Source organism: Oryzias melastigma, linkage group LG17 (genome assembly GCF_002922805.2).
Source record: "Oryzias melastigma strain HK-1 linkage group LG17, ASM292280v2, whole genome shotgun sequence".
Taxonomy (NCBI): Eukaryota; Metazoa; Chordata; class Actinopteri; order Beloniformes; family Adrianichthyidae; genus Oryzias; species Oryzias melastigma.
The window spans coordinates 32,040,695-32,067,002 of record NC_050528.1 but is presented as its reverse complement, the minus strand read 5'-3'; the positions used below and the strand labels follow the sequence as shown (position 1 = coordinate 32,067,002).

At 41.0% G+C, this 26,308-nt stretch overlaps 1 protein-coding gene across 2 annotated transcripts in view; it reads right to left on the bottom strand.

The window, feature by feature from the left end:
- Positions 1 to 26,308, bottom strand: part of spata5 (spermatogenesis associated 5) — a gene marked incomplete at its 3' end in the record, with an annotated part of 96,466 nt that overhangs the window by 19,538 nt on the left and 50,620 nt on the right. For both annotated transcript variants that reach the window (XM_024280011.2, XM_036216217.1), the window contains 4 exon segments: positions 3,321 to 3,400; positions 3,614 to 3,667; positions 6,453 to 6,662; positions 22,348 to 22,505. In XM_024280011.2, coding sequence (XP_024135779.1) covers positions 3,321 to 3,400; positions 3,614 to 3,667; positions 6,453 to 6,662; positions 22,348 to 22,505 — 502 coding nt within the window.

Genomic DNA, 26,308 nt, shown 5'->3' with positions numbered 1-26,308 from the left:
AGCAAGGACCGAAACTCGCAAAACCCAGACCTGGACACCCCCAGGCTCCAATGTAGATTGATCCCCTACTAGATCTCAAATCTCGGGGATCCCACTCCCAGTGTGGGGAGGACACCGCCGGTCCCAGGAGACCGGCACCCAAGAGACTAGACCACCAGGTCGACGGAAATGCGTTACCTCTACTCCTCATGAAAGTAGGCCACTGCTTTCACCGTCACTTACTGAAACGGCTTTCGCCATTTTGCAAACGTCTGCAACCCATCGCCAGCAATTGGTCTGAGTCTCTGTGAGTCATAGCTGAGTCATGAATCTATAAGAAGTACCGTCACCAATCAGGAGTGAGTTCATTCTGAGTTCCCTCCTCTTTCCACACCTCTACCACAAGACCACGGGATGTAACCAGCTTCTACTTTAATAACACCGGAGAATCGTACAAGTCATTGTTCAAGCCTTTGAGGGAGAACCATTCCAACACTTGATTCTGTCAGCGGTCCTTTTGGATTTACTTACATTTATTGTTTTTTGTCGTGCTAAAAGGAGCATTTGGGTGACCCCGCTGCACTTTTGTCGCGTTACTGTCTGATCAGATGCACGTGAGAAGCGCGTTCAGCGGTATTTAAAATAAATAACCAACCTAACAAGTGAACATCTGGATCTTTTTCCTGTTTGAAAATACGACAACATCCATTGAAGTTTGTCTCGCGCTCCTCACAGGAGACGTCTGCGTCTAATTCAGGCTGCAAGCTGGAAAAGTGCGGCGAAGATGAAACTTTGGTTGGGGATTTTATGGAGGAGCTGTACCATTCCGTTTGATACACAACTTATAATTTATAAGCTACAACCATAACAGTGAAAAAAGAAAAACCAACGTTAAATAAAAAAGTCCAAAGCACATAACCTCAGACGTGAAATCTATTTCTACAGAGTAAATCCTCATCTAAAAATGTCGACAGCATGCTCCTCTTGTTGTTTCAAACTGCTGCATCGGTACATTCCATTGAGGAAAACAACAGTAGGACAATGATTGGTACATTGTTGAATTGTAAAGTAGGTGTTAAAAGGTCTTCACGGACCGCATTGATGAAGTCTGCTCCCATTAGCTACCCGTCATCTGTCAATCAAACCCCCCAGACGTTCGACGTCAGACCCACAAAAGTTTATTGAGCCATCTGATTGGTCAATTTATAACTCGAATAACTTGTGATAATAGAAAAAAATCTTTAAAAAAAATTAGGCTTAGAAAAAAGGATATTAAGCAGAAAGCAGCAGAGGAAGAATGATTATTCTGAGATATAAAATGACGGAGAAATAACTGTTTCTCAATGTAAGTCAATGGGACTTTGGCCTTTTTGCAACCCACTGGTACTTCCTATTTGGAACACGGAAGTAGGGGGGTTTCCTCAGTCCAGTTCTTATATACAGTCAATGGGTATTACAGGAATTTAATGTTGCAGGTGGCTAACAAGCATACAGTAATGAAGAGGTAAACAGAATAGCTAGCTTAGCGCTATACTGGTGCTTCCCAGTGTCATCATCACTTGCTGCCACTCAATGGGTGGCTACAGTGGTTCTGCCCCAATAGTCTACTTTTATTTTTTATGGACCTAAAACAGATTGAGGCTCTCAAGAGGTACTGGTCGAAACTGTTTAGTGGGTTCATTTAACAATGGAAATGCTCAAAATACTGGATTGAACCGTACTGTACCGGACTGGACCGCTCAGTGGAAACGAGGCTAAAGGTTAAGCCAAAAAAATACATAAATAATACTAATCTGAGGACCAGAAAGGTGCGCTGATCACTGCTGCACCTCAGTCAACTTTGAACTGTATTTGTGTACCTCTTGTTGCATGTCTGATTTTGTTCGGGTTGTACTGGAACAGAATTTCGTTGTCAGTGAAAGATGTGCATACGACAAATAAAATCTCTCTTGAGATGTGGAGTTTTTTTCATTCCCCATCTTAATCTGAGAACTGCTATTGGCAAGCTCAACCAGGTATCTCCAGGAGCTAGATCACATCCCCACCCCTGCAGGGACCCCTATTTCTTATCTTTACACATATATCAAAGCTTTTACATATAATTAATGCTTTTATGTGATTCATCTGATGAAACAAACTCTGAGGAAAACAACCCTTTGTCTGTGTTTTAGCCAGATTACATTCCTTCTGTTAGTGATAAGTACAGAGATGGTGTGTGTTTCTAGTGAACAGGGTCCCAGGTTTTTCTGGAGAACGTCAAGATTGTTGGTATGTTTGTAGCCTGGACATAAATGGATTGGCTGGGGGTGGGGGCTAGATCTAAGCTCAAAACCTACTCGCTCCATCATCTGTTCGATGAATTTCAGGTGGAAAAAAAGGATGGGGGGATGGGTTTGGTGGTGTTTGGGAGGGTGACAAACATCCATCGTCCTCATCGTTTGTCCTCTTCAGGGGGTTGGTGGCAGATAAAGTGTTTCCCATTTTTTATGTTTTTCTCCAGCAACTCCATTCCTTGTGTGGATCCAAATAAGTCTTTGTTTATCTCAGTCTTGGCATGACACAGGAAGCAAAAAAAGATTGGAGAACAGTTTAACTCCCGACTTATTTAAGCTGAATCCATTTTCTTTAAAAAGATGTTTAAGTTCCCAGAAGATGTGAATGTTGTTGATGAAATGAATTCCTGTGTCACCACATGCCACAGAAAGCCACCTGTTTAGTGCCAACATCATGCTGAATCTCTCTTCTCCTCCTCGAATTGTTGGAATGGAACCGCTGATGAAGACAGCTGCATTTAGGGAGCTCACAGTTCTCATCAGTCCAGTGAAGTCTTGTTTTAGAACTTCAGCTTTTTACTTGGACACATCATTAGACCCTGTGCTTTGTACTGTAGGATACTTTCACTCCTCAACCTCCTCATTCCACCACTAAGTCTTCTTATCAACTTCCTTTCCTGACGACACACCAAGTACACTCCTACCTGTCTCCATGATCACATTAGCTGTACTTATACAGTCACCTGGAAGTATCTCCTGACCACCCAGCACCTGTTTCAACTGTTTCTTAAAAGTCAAGTAACATTCTTCCTTTTTCAGCTTCTCTGCCTTTGCCCTTTCTTTCTTTATCACCAGAGCCATCCTACAGACCACCATTCTAAGCTTTCTCAAAACACTAACCAACCACTACTTTACAGTCACTGATCTTTAGATTATATTGTCTACACACAATTTAGTCTACTTTATAATATAGTTTTATCCAGGCTATACTATGGAGATTTGTTTTGCTTTTTGTTTCTTGTTCTCGTTATAACATTAAAATTGATATAAAATGAAAACACACTGTACCTTCCTCTTTCACTGGCCAGAGCATCTATCTCATCAAAGAAGACAATGGAGGGAGAGACTGTTCTTGCTTTCCGAAACACCTGCAAGCAGTGTCATCAGTAACAAAAAATAGGAAAAAAATAGTATTTCAAACAATGAATTTATTTGCAACTCAAAGTGCAAACAAACATATGCAACTTGTATCACACCTCCAGTAAAAACCTTTAGTACATACAAACTACAAGTGTTCAGAATCCCGAGGTTAAGACAGAATGTTGCCAAAATTTAGGTTGAAATTGTTAAATATTTTTTACCTCTCTGACGGCTTTTTCGGACTCTCCAACATACTTGCTTAATAACTCTGGTCCCTGAAAGATAAGTTTATGTTATCTTTGATAAAGTCTGCAGTTTCCCATTTTCACAGCTACAAAATCAAGGCATATGCAGTATGAATAGCATATCAAGCAAGCTTTTTCATTGGCTGGGAATGTATCCCACATCATAAGTATGATTATTGTTATGACTACTGGGTCCTTGGTCAATTCATTAAGAGATAAAGAAAAGAAAAAGACAAAACTGCTGCATTGGAGTTTCAAGCAACACAAAACATAGTGTGTCTTTAGGACCATTTCCTCAGTAAAGCTATTTTTTGCATCTAATTAGTTAGCCAATGCATACACAAGCAACAATGAGAAAGCTACACATATACATCTAGAGTGATTTTCTTTAAAAGTAAACAGTTAACGACATGAAAAGTTCTTGTAACAACTGTAGCCAGGAAAATACATCAAATTCTAAGACAAAAGTCTGAAAGTATTCATACAGGTTCACCTACAAAATGCAAACTTTTAATCCCCCTCTCCAGAATTGCTGTTTCTGCAGCTTCTTCCACATGTTTGGCGACATTGTATGAATGGGAAAAGTGTCCTGCTTTTGCCACCTTAACCATTACTCTAGGTGGAAAGCAACACTAGGGAAGTCGGCTCTTGATCGGAAGATTACAAGTTTGATTCCCGCCTTGCCCTCCCATGTGTCGAAGTGTACCTGGGCAACACATTGAACCCCACATGGCCTATGGTGGAAAGTTGGCGCCAGTGTTCAGCAGCGGAGCCACAATCAGTGTGTGAATGTGTGAATTGGTCTGTGACTGTAAAGCGCTTTGGGCCTTCGAAGAAGGTAGAAAAGTGCTATATAAGTTTACGGCATTTAGATTTTTAGAAAACTCCTCTTGTGTACTCCATTCCATTCACATCAGGATAAAACAGCTTAAGCCTACTCCCAATATTTAACCCTTGTTCCCCTTCCACCTCCTCTCTTGAATGCTTGGGATATCCACCTTCCTTCTTTTCATTACTGTCAGTCAAAGTCTCTACATTAAGAGTTCATACCCAAAGTTCTACACTTCTGCCTTGTCTTTTCTCTATTTACCTACAAACACCTTCCCGCTCTCCTACTCTCACCAGCAGTTCAATATCTGTGGGTAGACAGTACCAGTAACAACGAGACAGTTGTTACCAAGGAATTAATATTCTATATGTGATATGCACAACTGATTTAGCTTTAAATTTACATTGGTTTCCTTTCCTGAAAGAACTCTTTGCAACTCTTCAGGGCCCCATGCAGCATACACTCATTTTTTTTGTTTGCACAAATAGTAGTAGTAGTAAGTCTGCAATATAGAGAGCTGACCAAGGCCCTGAAGAAAAACTAAAAAGCATCTGACATTTCTGACATCAGGAAAGCACTCAAAGACATTCAAGCCAAGCTCACTCCACTGAATAATCTCAAAGCTAGGTTAGCATCCCTAGTGGAGCTCATGGAAGAGATCCGACAGGACAGAGCAGGAGAAAAACTTGGGTTTACCGCCAGGAGAGAAGAATGGACGACGTGGCAGCTGGGCAATCAAAGGCAATGCCAAAACACTTTTCTCATTAATCACCATCTTCGAAGCCCCGACAGTCTTCCTCCATATTTTTCCTCAGACGCCGTCTGATTTTTCTTCTTTTTCTCACAAATTTTCTTCTTTTCAGTTGCCCAATTTTAGTGAAATCTCCTCCACTATCCAAAAATCAAAACCTTCAACCTGTCAGCTTAATAGTAGATGGGTACTCTGTCAGAGCTTCAGTGTTCCTCTATGGAGAACAGAACCCCATGTACATCTATATGTGATTTATCAGGCTTCTATTTTCAATAAGGTTAAAAAAAACAGTCCATAAAATTAGTCCGGCTTCCTCCCACCGTCCAAAAACATCCTTCATAGGTTAATTGGTGACTCTAAATTGCCCCTAGGTGTGGATGTGAGAGTGTATGGGTGTGTGATTGAGGCCCTGCGACAGACTGGCGACCTGTCCAGGGTGTACCCCGCCTTCGCCCATCAGTAGCCGAGATAGGCTCCGGCACCCCCGCGACCCCCAAAGGGAAGAAGCGGACAAGAAGATGGATGGATGGATGGATATTGGTCTATATAAATAAAATTGAATTGATTAAAAGTTTTCTTTTTTACATTGCTTGGGGTGTTGTGTGTAGCATGATGAGGACATAAATTAAGTTGATATATCTTGTATTAAGGCTGTAACATAAAAAATCTAGGAGTGAAGGACTGTGAATACTTAGTGGATGCACTGTATGCGTATGCTATTTACCATTTATACAATCAAAATAAATCTGAAGATATCATGAACTTTACCAAGTGCCTTCTCGAATCCTGGTACTTGTTTGCTAAAAACTATCCATAGTCTTCTGAACCCGCTAAATCCCTTTTTGAGCCACGTAAAAGGTGGAGCCTAACTCAGCAAATGCTGGGTGAAGATGGAGTAAACCCTGGATTGTTTGCCAGTCCATTACATGGTCACACATTTATATGTATATATTAATATTTAAACCTTTTGAAAATTTAGAGCCAAAAATCTGGATTGTAGGGCAATTAGGATGGTGGAGAGCTTGGAAAAAATTCACATATGCACAAGGAAAACATGGAAACTCTACACAGAATGGGCCAAGCTGGGAATTAAACAGGGTCTTCTTGCTGTGGGGAAATAGTATGAACCACTACTACACCGTGCAAGTGCAAGAAGAAAAGTAGTTTTTTAAAATAAAATCTTGTTGAATCAAATAAGCAAAAAAGTGTACTTAGATAGAAACATGAAACCTCACTTTAATGGCCAAGAAGTTTAGTCCACTTTCATTAGCCAGAGCCTTGGCTATCATGGTCTTGGAGCAGCCTGGGGGACCATAAAGTAGTACTCCTTTGGGAGGCTGGATCCCCATACGGAGGAAGACCTCCGGCTGTCTCAAAGGCCATTCTACAGCCTGCTGCAGCTTCAGCTTAACTTCAGCCATCCCCCCGATGTCTGACCAGCGGACCTGAGACAAAACAGGAGAGGATACATTGACTATTTCAACTTGTTACTGTAGGATAGAGGAATAAATATGGACAAATTAATTAAGCTACCCCCCTCTGTTCTATAATGTTATGTTTATTTTTGATATGTATTTTTTTTAAATAAGTAATTCTCCAACATCCAAAACACAGCACTCAGCATGCAGAGTGTAATATTCTGTATCGCCACAAGAGGGAGTTTCCCTAGATTGAGCAGGGCAGGGGAGCCAAGTTTAACCTGGCCTGCCATTGAGTGAAACATCGGCAAGATGACGAGACAGAAGTGTAATGCGTGCTGTGTTCATGTTCCAGCTTTTCACTAAAGGCAAACAAAACAAAACCCACATTTGTCCGGTCTTCCTTCAAGTGTGCAACATTACTTCTTTGACAAAGCGAAAAGTTATTTATTAAACGTATTGCAGTGAGTCATGATTTTGACTGTTTTACATACAGACACACTGCCTAAAATGAACTGTAGCCACCAGAAAAACAGCTTATACAAAAATAAATAACAGAAAATGGCACGTGAGTTGCAGCGAGTGGTGAATAGAAAGAAAAAAGTACAATGAACTAAAACAAACAAACACATCAAGGATACAAAAAAAACATTATTGTAACCCTATCTAAAATATATAGGCTTTTTTCAAATGTTCTTAAGAGGCTTTCCATTTTTTAACTTACAAGAAATGCATCTAAAAGTAAAAGACAAAAAAATAAAAAAATTCAGCCAGCTAAACAAAAAAAAAAAAAAGGAAAAAAGAATACAAATGAGCGAATGGGCCTCCAAAAACAAGACAAAGCTATTGTAAGTGTCATCAAAAGGTTATAAAGTTTTTTTTTTTTTTAGCCCGTAAAACTTTTATTTTGAAAACTGACTGGATTCTCTTGATTAGATTGAATGCTAAAAGCAGACTGGCAGTGTATAACACGAGAAAAGTTGTATGTGGAACCTTTCCCTCCAAATGGATGGATAAGTACGGTAACAGAAAAACAGACGGAAGAACAGGAAGAACAGGTGATTCCCACACCGTACCTGTCTGCAGAGAGACGTGACTTTATCTTTAGAACGGTCATAGAAATGCTCAAACAAGGTCATCCATTCAGATGCTCATTTCAGGGAAGTTGTGAACGCGATTCATGCAAGTACAGCCATGGAAAAAAGTGAAGCAGTGCACAGAGAGCAGGGCAGGGGTGGGGGGAAGAGAAGAAAAGTAGAGTTGCGTGGCACGTGCAAGTAAGCCTGTGCCGGGGGAGGGGCGTTCAGTCGCAGTCATGAGTTTTGAGTTCTTCTGTTTAGTAAAGAATGTTTTTCTGTTCAAATGTTTCACTTGAAGGTTTTGGTTGAAGCTTCAAAGCATTCTGATTTTTTTTAATTGAGTATAAATAATTGATTTCTTGGTTCTCGTTCAACATTCATTCAGCATCTCACTATGGGACACACCCTCTATGCGCTGTGCCCAGAGGCTTTTTCACATTCTGCCAGTCTTGACTGAGGAGTTGATGTCCACTCAAGGAGGAGGGACTTGCTTCTATTATAAGAGTAGGGCATCACATTTTCCTCCTCAGGCTAGCACCTCTTCTCGCTCCCAGAAGCACAATCTCAGACGTTTCTTGTAGTAGCAGACTAGCTTAACTTTCACAGAGTGGGCTAATTTCTTGGTCGCCGAATGCTAGCCGAAGCTACATAGCTTTTTTAACCAAGTAGCTGGCTTTTCACCAAGCGGATGTAGCTAGCCACCATACTAGCTACTGACCGCTTCTGGCTTTTTTTTTTTAAATCATAGCTAAAAAGAGCGATGGAGCCTAAAACTTTCCTCACCATAGACATATGGTAGTTAGACCGCAATTGAGAGCATGCACGTGTGGTAACAAGATTGCCGGAGCAGACACCCACTCTGCTTGTGCTTTGTGTCTGGGGGTGCAACACACCCAGGATGCGTTGGGGTCTCCTGTCACATGTGAACGCTGCGCACGGCTCTCCATTATAACTCGTGAATAGCTGACCCGCTGATTGGGGTAGCCATCACCCTCCCCGCTGGAGTTAACCGACTGCATCAGCGGAAATTCACCACCCTTGGACGCCAGCTGGAGCGACCAGCTAGACATGGCCACGCCAATGAGTGACCCTGACGAGCCTTAAGAGGCTGCACCTCCAAAGAAGCATGAAGCCGCTGGCGCTGAATCTGACTCCGGAGATGAGTCCATCAGCCTCGAGACCCTCAGGTAGGGACAGCGGGCTCAGCCAGACATCTGCCCTCATCCTCCCAGACAAAGTTCTGTTCTGTTCAAGGCTAACATGTTCCAAGCCTTCCAAAAAGCATGCAGAGGATGTGCTGGTGCTCCTAGAACATAGCCAGTTGAAAAGGAGGAAGACCGGACCAGCAGAGAGCTCAGCGGAGCCACAGCTGCCATCAATAAACGAATGCAAGTGAACAAGCACGGACCAGTGCAATTATTAAGAAGATTAAGATTAAGAAAACCTTTAATTGTCCCACAGTGGGGAAATTCCATTATGCTCTGGTATTAAACAAAATGTGTTCAATAAAATTACATGGCCATATTTCTGGCACTGAATTGCTTTCTTCCCCTCTTGAGGAGGGAACATGTTCTGGTCAGAACCGACAATACCACTGTAGTGGCATATATCAACAAACAGGGGGGGCTGCGCTCACATCGTCTGCACATGTCGGCACACAGACTGATAGTTTGGAGCAGCTCTCGCCTGCTGTCACTGAGTGGTATCCATGTTCCGAGCATAATGAACCGCGGGGCGGATCTACTGTCCAGGGGCAACCCTGGCTACAGGGAGAGGATGCTCCACAGCGATGTGGAGGCTCAGATATAGATCATCTTTTCAACTTTTTGCATTGGTGCAGAATGTGCAGTGTACTGAGTTTTATTCCGAAGGCCGAAGGTCCTGCTGTATGCGTCTCCCCCACTGAAGTTAATACCCCCCACCCTGGCAAGGGTGCGAGGTGGGAAGCATTGTCTCATCTTGACAGCTCCTCGATAGCTGATTTTTCCACTCATGAACCATGCATGCTCTGTTCCCCTCCGCGGGGACCTGCTATCTCAGATAAATCTTCCATCCTCATCCAGGTCATATAGCACTATGGGCCTGGCCTGTGAAAGGTTAAACCTGACAACCACTGGCCTCCCACAAAATTCTGTGGAAACAATTCAAAACGCCAGAGCTTCCACTGCACGTTTGGCGTGTGATGGAAAATGGCGTGCGTTTGAGGACTAGTGCGCTAAAATCGCTGTGGTGGCTTATCAGAGTTCTGCGGTTGACATCCTGTCATTTCTGCAGAACCTGTTGGACAGGGGTCTAGCCTTCTCCACCATTAAGGTGTATGTAGCTGCTATCTCGGCTTGCCATGTCGATTTTGGAAACAGAACGGAGGGCCAGTATCCGTTCGTAGTACAGTTCATGAAGGGAGCGCGCCGGCTTTGGCCAGGAACCCAGGAACCCAGTCCCTCCTTGGGATTTACCTTTGGTGCTTGATGGGTTGACATGCTCACGCTTTGAACCTCTGCAGCAGGTCGAGCTTAAGGTTTTCTCCTTAAAGATGGCTTTGTTGACCGCACTGGTTTCTACAAAATGTGTTGTCAGTTAAACCGTCATGTATGCAGTTTTCCAAGGGGATTTGAGGGCTCTGTTCAAACCTAATCCTGCCTTCTTACCCAAGGTTTTTGATTCTGCTGTCTCAAGCTTCCCTCTCGAATTCACAGAGCAGCAACAGCTACCGAAACGAGGAGAGCTGAACATAGCACCAAGGAAAAATTTTGAAGCCAATTTGGCAGAGCTCAAAACCGTGCTAGCCGACGTACAAGATAAGATAACCCTTGCTCTTCTCAATCAGGCTAAGCTAACAGCTCTGCTGGAGATTGAAGCTAAAATATCATCGCTGCTACAAATCGTGGAAGATTTTCGATAGAAAAAGGCACGTTACGAACAACGAGATAATCACCAAGATCTCCTGGAGAGAAGAATGCATGACATGGATCAACAAGCACGGATGAATGATGTGATTCTCACGGGACTTCAACTACAACCCCGGTGCGGCCTCGTGCTACCAGCGCTAGCATGGATGCTAACAGAGTTGTGAGGATGGTAACGCGACTGTGGAGAATCAAGTTGGAGTATTTCTTGCATCTAATGGGATTTCCTTGGACCTAAATACTGTTAAGGTCTGTCATCTGCCTCCTCGGAGAAAGAATACGGATAAAACAGCAATCCTGATCAGGTTTGTGAATCGAAAGCACAAGATAGCTCTGATGAAACAACGCAAAAACCTGAATGGGTCTACGGTGTATCTTAATGAACATCTTTCTAAATATCACGCTGATCTGGCTAAGTACGCTAAAATCCTACGCAAAAAGAAACAGATCCACAGAACGTGGACTCTGAACTCCAGAATCTTTGTCAAACCACTCGGACCACCGGACCAGACGAAGCCTCTGGAAAAAAAAATCTATGAAAGACTTTGAGAACTGTGGGATTACGCATGTTTGAACCTTTAATTCAAGCAAAAAGTGAAATGTGAACTAAAAAAAAAAAACGTTGGATGTGAACTCTGACCCGATTCTGAGCTGCAGAACTCGAGCACATTTCCCTTGAAATGAGACCTTCACAGTCTCTCAGTTATCACAACAGAGAACGATTACGTGGCCTTAAACCTGTTCCTAAGCTGTGATGTAGCACTTATTCTGCTAAAATTCCTGATCTTTTTCCTTTCAACTTATTTTTTGTGTTATTATAATCATTCTTTGATGAATACAATCTGCATAAATTGTATATATTTTTTTTAATTAGAATAGTTTGATTTTTTTCTCTCCATTAACTAATAGAGGATTTTTTACTTATTACTTTTTCTATTTTTATAATCATTATTTGACAAATACAATCTGCACTAATTTTCTTTTTTAACGAGAATATTTTTCTGCATTAGCAAATTAAGATGAGATAATTATTACTTTTTGTATTATCATAATTCCTTGAATACAATCTGCACAAAGTCTCTTTTTTTCAATGAGAATATTAGATTATAGTTACCATCCATCCATCCATCTTCTTGGCCACTTCTTCCCTTTTGGGGTTGCGGGGGTGCCGGAGTCTATCCCGGCTACTTATGGGCGAAGGCGGGGTACACCCTGGACAGGTCGCCAGTCTGTCGCAGGGCCTCAATCACACACCCATTCACGCTCACAGACACACCTAGGGGCAATTTAGAGTCACCAATTAACCTATGAAGCATATTTCTTGGACGGTGGGAGGAAGCCGGAGTCCCCGGTGAAAACCCACGCATGCACGGGAAGAACATGCAAACTCCACACAGAAAGGTCCCAGCCGGGATTCGAACCGGGGCCTTCTCGCTGTGAGGCAAGAGCGCTAACCACTGCGCCACCGTGCAGCCCAGATTAGATTAGATTATAGTTACTGATTAATATAAATGATTTGTCATGGATGCTTTGAAACTTGATTACATCTATGATATTAATGATCCTTAATAGCCTGATTTTATTAATATTTGATATTAAGTCCTGAACCGGATATTGATAATTCATGTAGAGAAAATGGTATGGTCGAGTCGGGGTGGGATTACATAAATATGCTTCCTTCCACTCCCTTCAAGTGATCTACTTGTGTTTCATTATGTGATATGTAATTTCATGTATTATGACCTGATTGCTTGAAATAAACCATTTTATTCATTAATTCATTCAAGACTCCTGACCTTCTGAAGTGACCAGGTTAAAAAGTGAATGAAATAATAATTAAAAGCTTGAGGTGGCACTGACTTTAGCTGTTCAGCAGTCAGATTGAGGTTGGTACAAAACTGGCTGTAGCTCTCTTTGTCCTGAATGGTAATGATCTGAATCTGAGACCTGAGGGCTACAAGCTGTAGTGGGAGTGAAGAGTGTGTGTGGCGTTTGTGGTGATCAGTGAACCTTTACGTTTAGCTGTTTTATTGTAAATGTGATGAGTGATTCCTTATCTTGGCCTACAATTTTACTGCTGATTTTAGTGATCCTGTTAATTGCGTTACGATTACCAAGACTGAGTGAACCAAACCAAGCGACAATATTGAATGAGAGGATGGATTCAATGAAGTATTTGTAAAAGGATATCAAGATGGATTTAGAGTTTATGAATAAAAAGAGGTGTTGTTGGTATTGAGCAAAGAGGTGTTCACTGTATTGGTGCATCATTGAAACCCTCGAGATCTTCTGTTTGAAAACCCGCTTTGTGAAGTGTATTATGCCTCGCCAAGTGAACTTGGTTCTTTACGTTGTCCTGTATGATACACCATGACAATAAGAAAGCCAAATGTGTTCTTCATCAAGAACAATCAAAGCGAAAATCTCAAAAGACTTTCCTCCTAGTTATATTTGTCGTTTGAATAGTTGACTCTGTAAGGTTGAGCAGTTTTAGATTCCATCTGTGACTGTAACACTTCAATTTTTCTCACTTTAGCTCCAGGGATGAGAATCGATGATTCGTCTGATGCAACTTGTCATCATATATTTGAACTTGATGATTCAAGTCATTAAAACAGCTGCAGAGTTTTTACACATTTTCTGCTCAAGGGATGCAAAACTGCTCGTTTGCTCACAGATTGCATTCAGTAAATCTGCGTTTGATACTTTGTCTTCTTGTTTTCTTGAACACTAGCTACGTTTACATGTGCAAAATGTCCATGATTGTAACAGACTTTTTCAAGCACCACATGTTTGATTGGAATAAAGCATGTTCACATGCCCAGAACTGTTTAAAATGCTGGAAATAGTCGTCAAAAAAGATATGAGTTCTGTTATAAACAAACAAAGATGCTGTATAGAGCGATATGATCCCCTGAGCGTGCTTTCACTATTATTAATAGAATTTTTAAGTGACTCTTTGCTCATAATTTTTTAAAATCTGTGGAGCAATCTACATCTTGGCTGCATGTAAATATGAGGGGACAAAATCAGCCTTTATTTTGTCTGGATGTAGTTGGAAACATGAATTGATGTAATTTTTACACAGTTTATATGAGAAAATTCTCCCAAATATTATTAATGAAGATCAGAATGGTTTTGTACAAGGTAGACAAGGCTACCATAATGTCAGGAGAGTTTTAAATATACAGAATTTTGCAGGAGGGAAACCAGACATCGCCCTTTTTTCGTTAGATGCTGAGAAAGCGTTTGATGGGGTTCTAAAACGTTTTGGTTTTGGAGGAAATTTCATCAACCCTTCCGCTCTCTTTGGCGTCTAGATGACTCCAACCACATATTGATGTGTGATTCCTTCCATGACAAATGTGGACAAAGGGGGACAGGATTTTATGTCTGCCGTGGACATTAGTGAAACTCAAAAATCAATGATCAAAAAAAAGTTCATCGCACTGTCTTGTGGGGTCCAGATGACCCCACTTTTAATGTAAACAAACCAAGGAGAGCGGAAGGGTTACATGGATTAAATTACTTTATACGCAGCCCAATGCAGAAATCTTAAATTATAACATTTCCAAAACCATTTAAATACAAAGAGGATGTAGACATGGAGATTCCCTCATATTATTTATAATATATTTATTTATAATTCATGATATTTCTAAAAAACTTAAAAGAATCAATTTCTGAGTCATTAGGGGTTATTAATGCATTTGGAATAATATTGGAATACAAGTTAAATAGAGTAAATCTAAATCTTGTAATGGGAAATTCATGGAAATATGCACGACCTACATTTCCGGTTGGAGCAGTGGGCTATTGTTTATGTGGAAATAGTGGAGAATTGGGACTTTAAAAGATGTCTTTTGGAGCTAACAAGAGTCACTATAAATGATGTTAGGCATATTGTTTGTTTTTCTAGTAAAATACCCCAAAATAAAAATGCAAAAAGGATTTCAATTGTATTTGTCACCCTAGATAGCAAACTTCGAAGGTAACTTGCTAATGCTAATGTTTTTAGCGCATGTTTACGTTATAGGTGCAGGCAAGATGCAGATCGCTGCATTATTTCATGTATTTTATGTGAATCCAAAGCTAAATGTCGCAGTATTTACTGAAGTCCTGTTAGCTATCATGCAACTAGAGCGTGAAGCGCTGCTGCAGATACGGCCGTGATCAGGGACATTGACTGTATATAAGAACTGGACTGAGCAAGCCCCCCTACTTCCGTGTTCCAAATTGGAAGTACCACTGGGTTGCAAAAAGGCCAAAGTCCCATTGACTTCCATTGAGAAACAGACAGTTATTTCTCAGTCATTTTATATCTCAGAATAATCATTCTTCCTCTGCTGCTTTCTGCTTAATATCCTTTTTTCTAAGCCTAATTTTTTTTAAAGATTTTTTTCCCTTATCACCAGTTATTCGAGTTATAAATTGACCAATCAGATGGCTCAATAATCGTTTGTGGGTCTGACGTCGAACGTCTGGGGGGTTTAAGTGACAGATGACGGGTAGCCAATGGGAGCAGACTTCATCAATGGCTCTGTGAAGACCTTTTAACACCTACTTTACAATTCAACAATGTACCAATCATTGTCCTAATGTTGTTTTCCTCAATGGAATGTACCGATGCTGCAGTTTAAAACAACAAGAGGAGCATGCTGTCGACATTTTTAGATGAGGATTTACTCTGTAGAAATAGATTTCAGTCTGAGGTTATGTGCTTTGGACTTTTTTGTTTGTTTAACGTTCATTTTTCTTTTTTCACGGTTTTGATTGTAGCTTATAAATAAGTTGCGTATCATACGGAATGGTACAGCTCCTCCATAAAACCACCAACCAAAGTTTCATCTTCGCCGCACTTTTCCAGCTTGCAGCCTGAATTAGACGCAGACGTCTGAGGAGCGCGAGACAAACTTCAAGGGATGTTGTCTTATTTTCAAAGAGAAAAAGATCCAGATGTTCACTTGTTGGGATGGTTATTTATTTTAAATACAGCTGAACGCGCTTCTCACGTGCATCTGATCAGACTGTAACGTGGCAGCGCATGTGAAGAGACAAGCTGCTGCAGCGGTGCGCGGTCCCCCCTCGCGCGCACCGCTCTGCAGTGGCGTCACCCAAATGCTCCTTTTAGCTCCACAAAAAGAATGTAGCCACGAGGGGGCCCAAGCCAGGGTCTCATTGTTCCGGTCCAGAGCCAGGATAAATACAGAGGGTTGTGTCAGGAAGGGCATCCGACGTAAAATCTTGCCAAATCAAATATGCGAATCAGACCTACGAAATCCATACCGGATCGGTCGAGGCCCGGGTTAACAACGACCGCCATCGGTGCTGTTCACCGACAGGGTGCCGGTGGAAATTGGACTACTGTTGGTGGAAGAAGGAGAGGAGGAAGGCGGGTTCGTAGGGAGAGAGAGAAGAGGAAAGTCACTAGTGTTGGACTGAGAGTTGGGACTTTGAATGTTGGAACTATGACAGGAAAGGGTAGAGAGTTAGTGGACATGATGCAGAGGAGAAAGGTAGACATACTGTGTGTCCAGGAGACCAGGTGGAAAGGTAGCAAGGCTAGAAGTTTAGGAGCAGGGTTCAAGTTGTTCTATCATGGTGGAGATGGGAAGAGAAATGGAGTAGGAGTTATCCTAAAGGAGGAGTTTGTTAGGAGTGTTGTGGAGGTAAAAAGAGTGTCAGATAGAGTGATGAGTCTGAAGATAGAAATGGAGGGTGTCATGTTCAATGTTGTTAGTGGGTATGCCCCACAGGTAGGATGTGAGCTGGAAGAGAAGGAGAAGTTCTGGTTGGATCTTGATGAAGTGATGATGAGCATCCCTGGAAATGAGAGAGTTGTCATTGGTGCAGATTTCAATGGTCATGTTGGTGCAGGAAACCGAGGTGATGAGGAGGTGATGGGCAGGTTTGGTATCCAGGAGAGGAATGTAGAAGGACAGATGGTGGTTGATTTTGCAAAAAAGATGGAAATGGCGATAGTGAATACATTCTTTGAGAAGAGACAGGAACATAGAGTGACCTATAAGAGTGGAGGTAGAAGCACACAGATAGACTACATCTTGTGTAGACGGTGTAATCTGAAGGAGATCAGTGACTGTAAAGTAGTGGTTGGTGAGAGTGTTTCCAGACAGCACAGGATGGTGGTGTGTAGAATGACTCTGGTGGTGAAGAAGATGAAGAAAGAGAGGGCAAAGGCAGAGAAGAGGACAAACTGGTGGAAGCTGAAAAAAGAAGATTGTTGCATGACTTTTAAGAAACAGTTGAAACAGGCTCTGGGTGGTCAGGAGGTACTCCCAGATGACTGGATAACTACAGCTAATGTGATCAGGGAGACAGGTAGGAGTGTACTTGGTGTGTCATCAGGAAAGAGAGTTGATAAGGAGACTTGGTGGTGGAATGAGGAGGTGCAGGAGTGTATACGGAGTAAGAGACTAGCTAAGAAGAAGTGGGACACTGAGAGGACTGAGGAGAGTAGACAGGAGTACAGGGAGATGCAGCGTAAGGTGAAAGTAGAGGTGTCAAAGGCCAAACAAAGAGCTTATGATGACTTGTATGCTAGGTTGGGTAGTAAGGAGGGAGAGACTGACCTGTACAGACTAGCAAGGCAGAGAGATCGAGATGGGAAGGACATGCAGCAGGTTAGGGTGATCAAGGATAGGAATGGTAATGTGGTGACAGGTGTCAGTGGTGTAATGGAAAGATGGAAAGAATACTTTGAAGAGTTGATGAATGAAGAGAATGAGAGAGAACAAAGAGTAGAAGAGGTGACGGTTGTGGAGCAGGAAGTAAGAAAGATTAGTAAAGGTGAAGTGAGAGGGGCTTTGAAGAGGATGAAGAGTGGAAAGGCTCTTGGTCCTGATGATATACCTGTGGAGGTATGGAAGTGTCTAGGAGAGATGGCAGTGGAGTTTTTGACCGGGTTGTTCAACAGGATCTTAGGTGGTGAGAAGATGCCTGAGGAATGGAGGAGAAGTGTGATGGTGCCCATTTTTAAGAATAAGGGAGATGTGCAGAGTTGTGGTAACTACAGAGGAATAAAGCTGATGAGCCATACAATGAAGGTGTGGGAAAGAGTAGTGGAAGCCAGACTAAGAGCAGAAGTGAACATTTGTGAGCAGCAGTATGGTTTCATGCCAAGAAAGAGCACTACAGATGCAACATTTGCTTTGAGGATGTTGATAGAGAAGTACAGAGAAGGTCAGAGAGAGCTCCACTGTGTCTTTGTAGATCTGGAGAAAGCTTATGACAGAGTGCCCAGAGAGGAACTATGGTATTGTATGAGGAAGTCTGGAGTGACAGAGAAGTATGTCCGAGCAGTGCAGGACATGTATGAGGGCTGTAAGACAGTGGTGAGGTGTGCTGTAGGGGTGACAGAGGAGTTCAAGGTGGAGGTGGGATTACATCAGGGATCAGCTCTGAGCCCCTTCCTGTTTGCAATGGTGATGGACAGACTGACGGATGAGGTTAGACAGGAATCACCATGGACTATGATGTTTGCAGATGATATTGTGATTTGTAGTGAGAGCAGGGAACAGGTGGAGGTGGAGTTAGAGAGGTGGAGGTTTGCCCTGGAAAGGAGAGGAATGAAGGTTAGCCGCAGTAAGACAGAGTACATGTGTGTGAATGAGAGGAACCAGAGTGGAAGAGTGAGGTTACAGGGAGAAGAGATAAAGAAGGTGGAGGAGTTTAAGTATTTAGGGTCAACAGTACAGAGTAATGGAGAGTGTGGAAAAGAAGTGAAGAGGAGAGTGCAAGCAGGTTGGAATGGGTGGAGAAAAGTGTCAGGTGTGATGTGTGACAGAAGAGTTTCAGCACAAATGAAAGGAAAGGTGTACAAGACTGTGGTGAGACCAGCCATGTTGTTTGGACTAGAAACAGTGGGACTGAAGAAAAGACAGGAAGCAGAGCTGGAGGTAGCAGAGATGAAGATGCTGAGGTTCTCTTTGGGAGTGACCAGGATGGATAGGATCAGGAATGAATACATCAGAGGGACAGCACATGTTAGTGCAGGGGTCCCCAACTGGCGGACCGCGGTCCGGGTCCGGACCCCGAGACCCTTTTATCCGGACCGCCAAGCATTTTTAATAAAAAATACGATTTTTCATTCATCTTTACACAGCGATTTTTTAACAGGCGCGCGTGAGGACAGCTTCGTTCAGACCGGGGCCCTTCAACCGGCAAAAGCTCAGAGCGGTGAGCTACCGTAGTTGGGACGTATAGTTATCTGGAATGTGCGTGAACAATGGCTCTATCTACAATTACAAAAGTTGACTGAAAATCGTGTCTTTGGAGATGATGGACCGAAGCTTTCGCTTTTATTCACCAGCAGTGAGTTCTACAGGCCGGTTTGTATTATAAACATGGAGTCTGCTGCTTTTGTTAAGAACGCTGATATCAAGCGGCGCTACGAGACAAAACACAAAACTTCTGACACAAGTTACCCGACAGAATGAGTGACGTGGTCACGGAAAATATACGAACTGAAAGTACCGTGCGAGCGTACAACACGCAGACGGTAACAGCACAACAACGAGCTCACGAGTGGATGTTGGGCAAGCACTAAAAAGTCACTCAGAAATGATTAAAGTGTGTATGGAGGCAAAGACAGAAACAACATTAGAAGGAAAAGAGGGACAGCAGCTTCAAGCAAAGCTCCAACAGATTCCCCTGTCGTCAACAAGAAGCTTTCCAGAGATGTGCAGGGCTATGGAGCTACACTGCTGCCAATATTATTTGAAACCCAAATAAGACAAATTAAAAAAAAATATTTATGTTTGTCTAAAAATGTCAGAAAGAATGTCAGAAGAATGTCAGAAAATTCTTTCCATTCTAAAATTAACCTATTTTCACCTTATAAAAATCATTTTTTAAGGTTTCAGAACTAAAAATTTCAATTCCATTTTTTTTTATTCAACTCTATTTATTTTTGTTCGTTTTCTAATATGAAAATTTCAGTTTCAAAACTTTTTGCCCCTTTGTGGTGGGTCTAACACGAAGGACCAAACCAAATGGATGAGTGTGGTAACTTCAGTCCTGGTGCATTCACTGACTCTGCTAGAACAGAGTTTTGGACACGGTTTGTACGGGATAAAACTGATCTTTACATCCGTCTTGGGACAACTTCAGAATATGATAGAACAGACAATACAGACATTTTCTGATCGTAATTATCACGGCTCTAGGAGTCAGTGAAGACACTGGGACTGAAGTTATTCCTCTCATTGAGTTTTGATTGGCCCTTTGCGTTAGCCACAACAATGCCAAAAGTTTTGAAACTAAAATTTTTATATAAAAAAGAAAAAGAGTTTAAACTGAAAAAAAATGAAACTGATTTAGTTTGGGAGTTGAAATTCTGAGTTTAAGCTTAAAAAAGAGAAAATTTGAAGTTGAAAATAATTAAGATTCTTTTAGAACAGTAAAAAATTTCAGGCATTTTAAATTCTTTTTGGCCAAACACCAAAATTCTTTCAATTTGTCTTATTTGGGTTTCAATAATATTGGCCCCAATTTAGCTCCATATAGTTCCAGCTCAACACCACCATTCAAAGTACCATCTACATCTCTTTAAGTCTGTTTTTTGCACTTATGAAAGTTCTTACTTTAATGTTCAATATATAGCATTATTTGCAACCTACTTTTAAGGTTGCAAAACAGAAAATTAACATTTGAGGGATTAACTATGAATGCTTTTTGAGGTACATTCTTGTTACCTGTTGCACTTTAAGTGACAGACAGTAGAATGTTAAAGTTTGTGAAGCACACATATTGCACTATAAGGCAAGTTTATGTACAATATCTTTTTTTACTCTACAATTCATGCACATACATGTATTTTTCTTTTTTACAAAAAGGAATAAGAGAAATACTTGTTGAGAGTTCTTTGCAAATGTAACTAAACATTGTAATTAAATAAAAGAACAGAAAAGTGAAATATTGACTGAATGTTTTTGCATGTTCGGACCCCGGTCTACCAAGCTGACAGAGTTACTGGACCTATCGCCAAATTAGTTGGAGACCCCTGTTTAGAGGTTTTGGAGATAAAGTCAGAGAGGCCAGACTGAGATTTCAACAAAACACAGTGTTTCATGGTTCCATAATAATGCAATAGAACACAAACCAACTCACGCGATAAGTTATTAAAAACACGGCGATGAATGAGAACAAGTATTTTTTTATTTGATCCACTAAAAAGGAGCATTTGGGTGACGTCACAGCAGTGTGGTGCGTGGGTGCCGCGATGGCTCGCGCATAGAATCCATTGACAGTCCCAAGTGAAAAGTCTGTTCAGTGGTATTTAAAAGAAAGAACACGACTAGATCCATTGAAGTTTGTCTTTGCACTAGCGCTGATCCTCAAAGGAGACATCTGCATCATATTCAGGCTGCAAAAGTGCAGCTGCAGAGGAAGCCATGAGGAAATCTTGGCTATTAATTTTACAGAGGAGATGCACGATCAGCTGTGACGCTGTGGGATCTGTCGTGGCGCTTGCTGTGCTGTACTCGGACAGACCCTTCAGAAGCACATTTAATCAGAAAAAACTCAATTTCCATTGCAGTTTTGTGAAAAATGTCCTTCCATTTCGATACGCCCACAAAACCAGCTCATCTAAACGCAAGAACTTTTTTCGAAAAATGTTTTTTTTTTAGAAATTGTGTTTCCATTAAAGATGACTAATGATCAAAAATCCAATTAAGTTAAGGGGAAAGCAGCTGGTTTGGGGGAAATAAAGGGAGGGGGCTGGTTCACTCGGGCGTTTGAGGAGCACAGCTCCATGAATAAGTAAAAGAATTGACCAAAAACAACTTTTGTGGTGTGCTTTCTTCTCTTGCTTTTGTTGTTAACCACAAAATAAAGAATCTTAAAACAGGTAAAGTCTCTGTGTCTCCATGCAGGAAAGGGAGAAGGGGACCCTTCATTCTTTGTTATTGATTATCTCGTTATAACAAGAAAATGATTTAAAAAATAAAATAAAATAAATAAAGTGGGATAGGCGGTTTTTGGCTTCAGCAATAATGAACATATATTTTTAAGATGTTTTAATTTTTAACTCTTTGTAAAGGCAAGTGTGATTTCAAAAAATTGCACCGCAATAAAATAAAATTTTTGAGCAGCTCACAAGTGAGTTGTGCTATTTTTAGAAGAGACCGACGGGCGACTTATGTGGTGCTTGAGGGCAACCTGGCGCCCGCGGGCACCGTGTTGGTGACCTCTGCAAATAAAGTTTTCATCAGATCTGGGATCCATTTATTACTTATATGTTACTTACATATACTGGAACACAGTAAAGTTGACCCTCTACAGTCCTAAATGTGTCAATATATATATTTATTTTTTGTATTTACATGCTCGATTTATATTTAATCAAGTAGTATTACCCGATGTTCAACCAAGTTTTTTCATAGGAAATGTTTGCGGCATGTACATTTTATTTTATGACTGGGTTCGTGTTTATTTGTTTTGTTATAACAAAAGCAATAAAAATATTGTTGGTAAAAAGAAATACTTTGTTTAAAAAATATTGTTAATAGGGCTGGGTGTCACATCAAATAAATGAATAGATTCAGTTTTAATTTACAAGTTTACAATTTGACACCCCAATATGTAACAGATATGTAATGGGATTTTGGAAATCTGTGTGACAAAAGTTATTGCTCACTTGAGATTTGGGGACTGAGCTGCAAAAATTGAAAAAGGATAATTAATTAAAATGAGTGTGACGTTTACCTTGGGAATTTCAAACGCAACCTCCCTCATGGCGCTGGGCTTTATAACAGCCATGGCCCACTGCAGGTCCTGAAAACTGACAGTAACCTTCCCAACCAGTTGGTGGTCCACTGCTTCTTTGAGAGAACTTTTGAGGCCCCGCCTTACTGCACGCAGACCTACAAAAACAGGATTTTAACATCTTAGAACTTTAAAGCAATAACATCATGCACTAGGACAAAGAGGATGACTTCCTGAAAACCATTTATAAACAGGGCTCTAGATTAACTTTCTGTACTGGTTGCATCGGTGCGCCTAACTTTTTTTCTTAGGTGCACTAAAACAAAAGTTTGGTGCACCGACCCTCTCGACCTCATTGCATTTAACAACACTTACATGGTCACTTTCCTTTTTATTTGCTGTCAATATCTGCATTAAGACTGGATAATGATGAACTTACAAACTGGTAAGCATAACGCCCCTTATTTAAAACAGAGTTCTACAATAATGATAAACTACTAAATTTAAATAGTTTCTAAAAATTTATAAAAATGCACAGTTTGAAAAAGCTTAAATTTGTAACAGCAAGTGAAATGGGTGGAACATTAATCTCCTTGATCCGCTGCATTCTGATGCATCCACTTGCAAACAAATAGATCCACAAATGTCTTTGTTTTCCTGGTCTGAGCTGGAATCTGGATCAAACTTTAGGTTTGGATAACTACGATATTGCTCACTATCTTTGTTGGACTGTAATGTTAGCTGGGGGATGTGAGGGGCTGTAAGATAGTGAGAGAGCGAGTAAATAAAGATTTAATTAGATATCAGTGTGGGGTTACTTGACACCAACAGCCCCGCCCCCAACAGCCGCTCTGCAGAAACTATGTTCTAGAAAACAAGTTTTTAGATTTTGCCTAAAACAGCAGAATCATAATGGAAAGACAACTCTAAAACTCTGAAAAAAGATCAAATATAGTTGGAGTAGGACTTTAAAATGCTCCACAAAGCTGAAATTTCAATTAAACAAAAAAATAAATAAAAAAATAAAAATAAACTATTAAATGTTTTATGGTCAGTACAGAGCCATTCATTTTAATGTTTTAGATGTACTCTTGTTTTTTTTTTAAACATTTACTTTTTCATTTCTTAGAATGATTTTGGTTTGTGGAATTTTTTTTTCTAAAACTTCATGTTTTTTATCATTTGATTTTTCTTTTTAATTGTAATTGAGATCTTGATAGGGTTTTGCATTGATGAATTTCTTGATGTAGTTTAACCTTTAGGGCTATCGCAGTAAACCCTAAAACACCAATGATGTCGCAGTGACACCAAATTCTGCCTTGGAAAAAAATTATTTTCTTTCCTCCTTTGCTGAGATATTCACAATATTACTAACATAGACGCTCACAACGCTCTCACGAAGCAGCTTTTTTCCGCTGCAGGATCCGCTGATATCCGAGGATTACGCAAACACTCGCCAGCGTGGAAGAACCTTCAGATGTACATTCTCATAAATAAAATAAATACTTATTGGAGGTTGCTACACCTGCACACACATATAGGAAGGAGACTTTTGGAGTCGTGCAGATTATGTCTATTTTTTTCTCCTCAGAGATCGGGTAGGTGCACCAGTGTGACCAATCCATTTTTCGGGGGGCGCACCAATGAAAAATCTAGTCGCAAATGCAACCAAATTGGTCCTGATAAATGTTGACAGTATAATTATATGATGCAGCCTCATCCATGCTGTGCTGATGTTTGACTTTTCCTATAATTGCTCTCATATTTGTTTTTCTATTGTGAAATTTTTTCCCGTGAACTTTTAATTATTGCCATGACATTATTAGCACAAATAAAAAAAAAACCTTTGTCATTTTTAAGACATTTTATGTTCAGCTGCTGTAGCTCATTTAAAATACAATTCTGGTTTGTGGGCGGGAATGTTGGAATGCAATGCGCCCCCTTCCCTCCCCATGGTTGAGAGGTCTGTTTACACACTCACACGCGAATTATAGCCTCAAGTTAACATTTGTGGCACAAATATAACAACGAACAATATTGGATCAATCCAGTCGTACACTTTAGAGCAAGAATCGCAATTCACTAGAGAATCATACATTATTTTATAATGGTCCTCTACTATGAGAAAAATGCTACAAGAACCTGTTAAAAACACACACAAAAATACAATGTGCCTAACATCATTTATAGTGACTCTTGTTAGCTCCAAAAGACATATTTTAAATTCCAAAAACTCCGCTATCTCCACATAAACAACAGCCCACGGCTCCGACCGGAAAGGACTGAGCATTCAAAGGCTGAATGCGGCAGTAGGTCATGCATGTAGCCCATTGATTTAGTGGCAGCAAGTCAGGTGCAGCCGTCCAGTTACTCTTTAATGTTGTTTAGCATCAGTTTCTAAATGGAGGAAATAATTCATTTTCACTGATCTAAAAAAATTTCTATCACCAGGATATCGGCTCCCTTTTCATTCAAACAGGCACTGATAAAACACCGAAGGACATGAAAGACCATAAAATCATTTTTTTCTTTGTGTTTATTTGATTGTAATAAAGACTTTTTGATAGGAATGAAGGTCCAACGATTTAGCACAGCTAGCTGTTTTTTGGAAACTTCCGCCCCTCCAACTGTCTCTGCCAATCATTCTTGGAGGCTTAATCATGTCATCAGTTTGACCAATCAAGTGGTTAACATCCTCAAAAATTTTAACAAATCAATGAGGTACCTAGGTATTACTAGTTCTCGAGAGCAAGGACCGGACTCCGCACCACCGAGACCTGGACACCCCCAGGCTCTGATGTAGTTTGATCCCTTGCTAGATCTTAAATCTCGGGGATTCTACTCCCGGCGTAGGGAGGAGACCGCCGGGCCCAGGAGACCGGCACCCAAGAGACTAGATCACCAGACCAAGGGTCCCTGCACCCCCCGCCAGGGATGGGGTAGGGGACAGAAGGTCGAAGGTCCACCTTCCTTGTGTGATGCATGCTTGTTTGCTTGTTAGAGTGTATATTTGTGGTGTTAAAGGTGTGTGTACTAAAGGGTGCAGTTAAAATTGGTGAGAAGGCCTTAACAGGGCATCTCCTGATTGCTCGCAGAGATGCCCTGTCACCCTCCCACCAGCGGCCCTACATATCTATGGTGCAAATAAAACCAAGGGGAGGGCCGATTCCATGCAGGAGGGGAGCCACTGGCAGATAGTCCACCCCCGCAGCGCACTGCAATACAACCACCCTCCCCATCGCCCTAATGCATGTTTTTGTATGAGGAATGGGGATAAATTGGGGGCAGCTAGCAGACTGACCCCTGATGCTGTCCTCATTTAAAATTCTTAAAAATAAATGATGACTTTGTTTTAGCATGAATGTGATGAGTGTTCATGACCAGCTGATATCATTATTAGATTTCATTTAGTCATTTTTTTTTTTAAGATTATGTGCTTCTCATTTAAGTTCTTCATACATCACATTTTCAGTTTTATTATCACAGTAGTTAATTTTCTTAACTTGTATTTCTCTGTCAGATAAATAAAACGGGCATATCAAAGGACAGCTCGGGTCCTAAGGAGTTAAATCACGGCGCTAGCATGTAGCAGTTAGCAGCTGCTGTTTAGCCGTCTGTCTGCAGCATGAAGAGCTTCACATTAAAAAGAAACAAAACTCTGTCTTTTTCTGTTGAAATACCTTTAGAGGTTGTTGTTTGAGTTATGACAAACCAATAGAGACACTTGCTGTCAGTTTAAAGGGTTTTTAAAAGGAGTTATTGATCCAGGAAGTCTCAATCGGTGATCATCTAGCTAGCTTGACTGAATTGTTTACGTTAGCCTTCTGCTTGAGCTTCTGCCATTTTTTGCTGCGTTTTCTGGTAATAACATTTTGTGATCTTTCCATGACATGCAGACTTCTAGTGGAGTATTTATCTGGAATAATAAGATGGAAATATTAAGCGCTGATTACAATAAGAA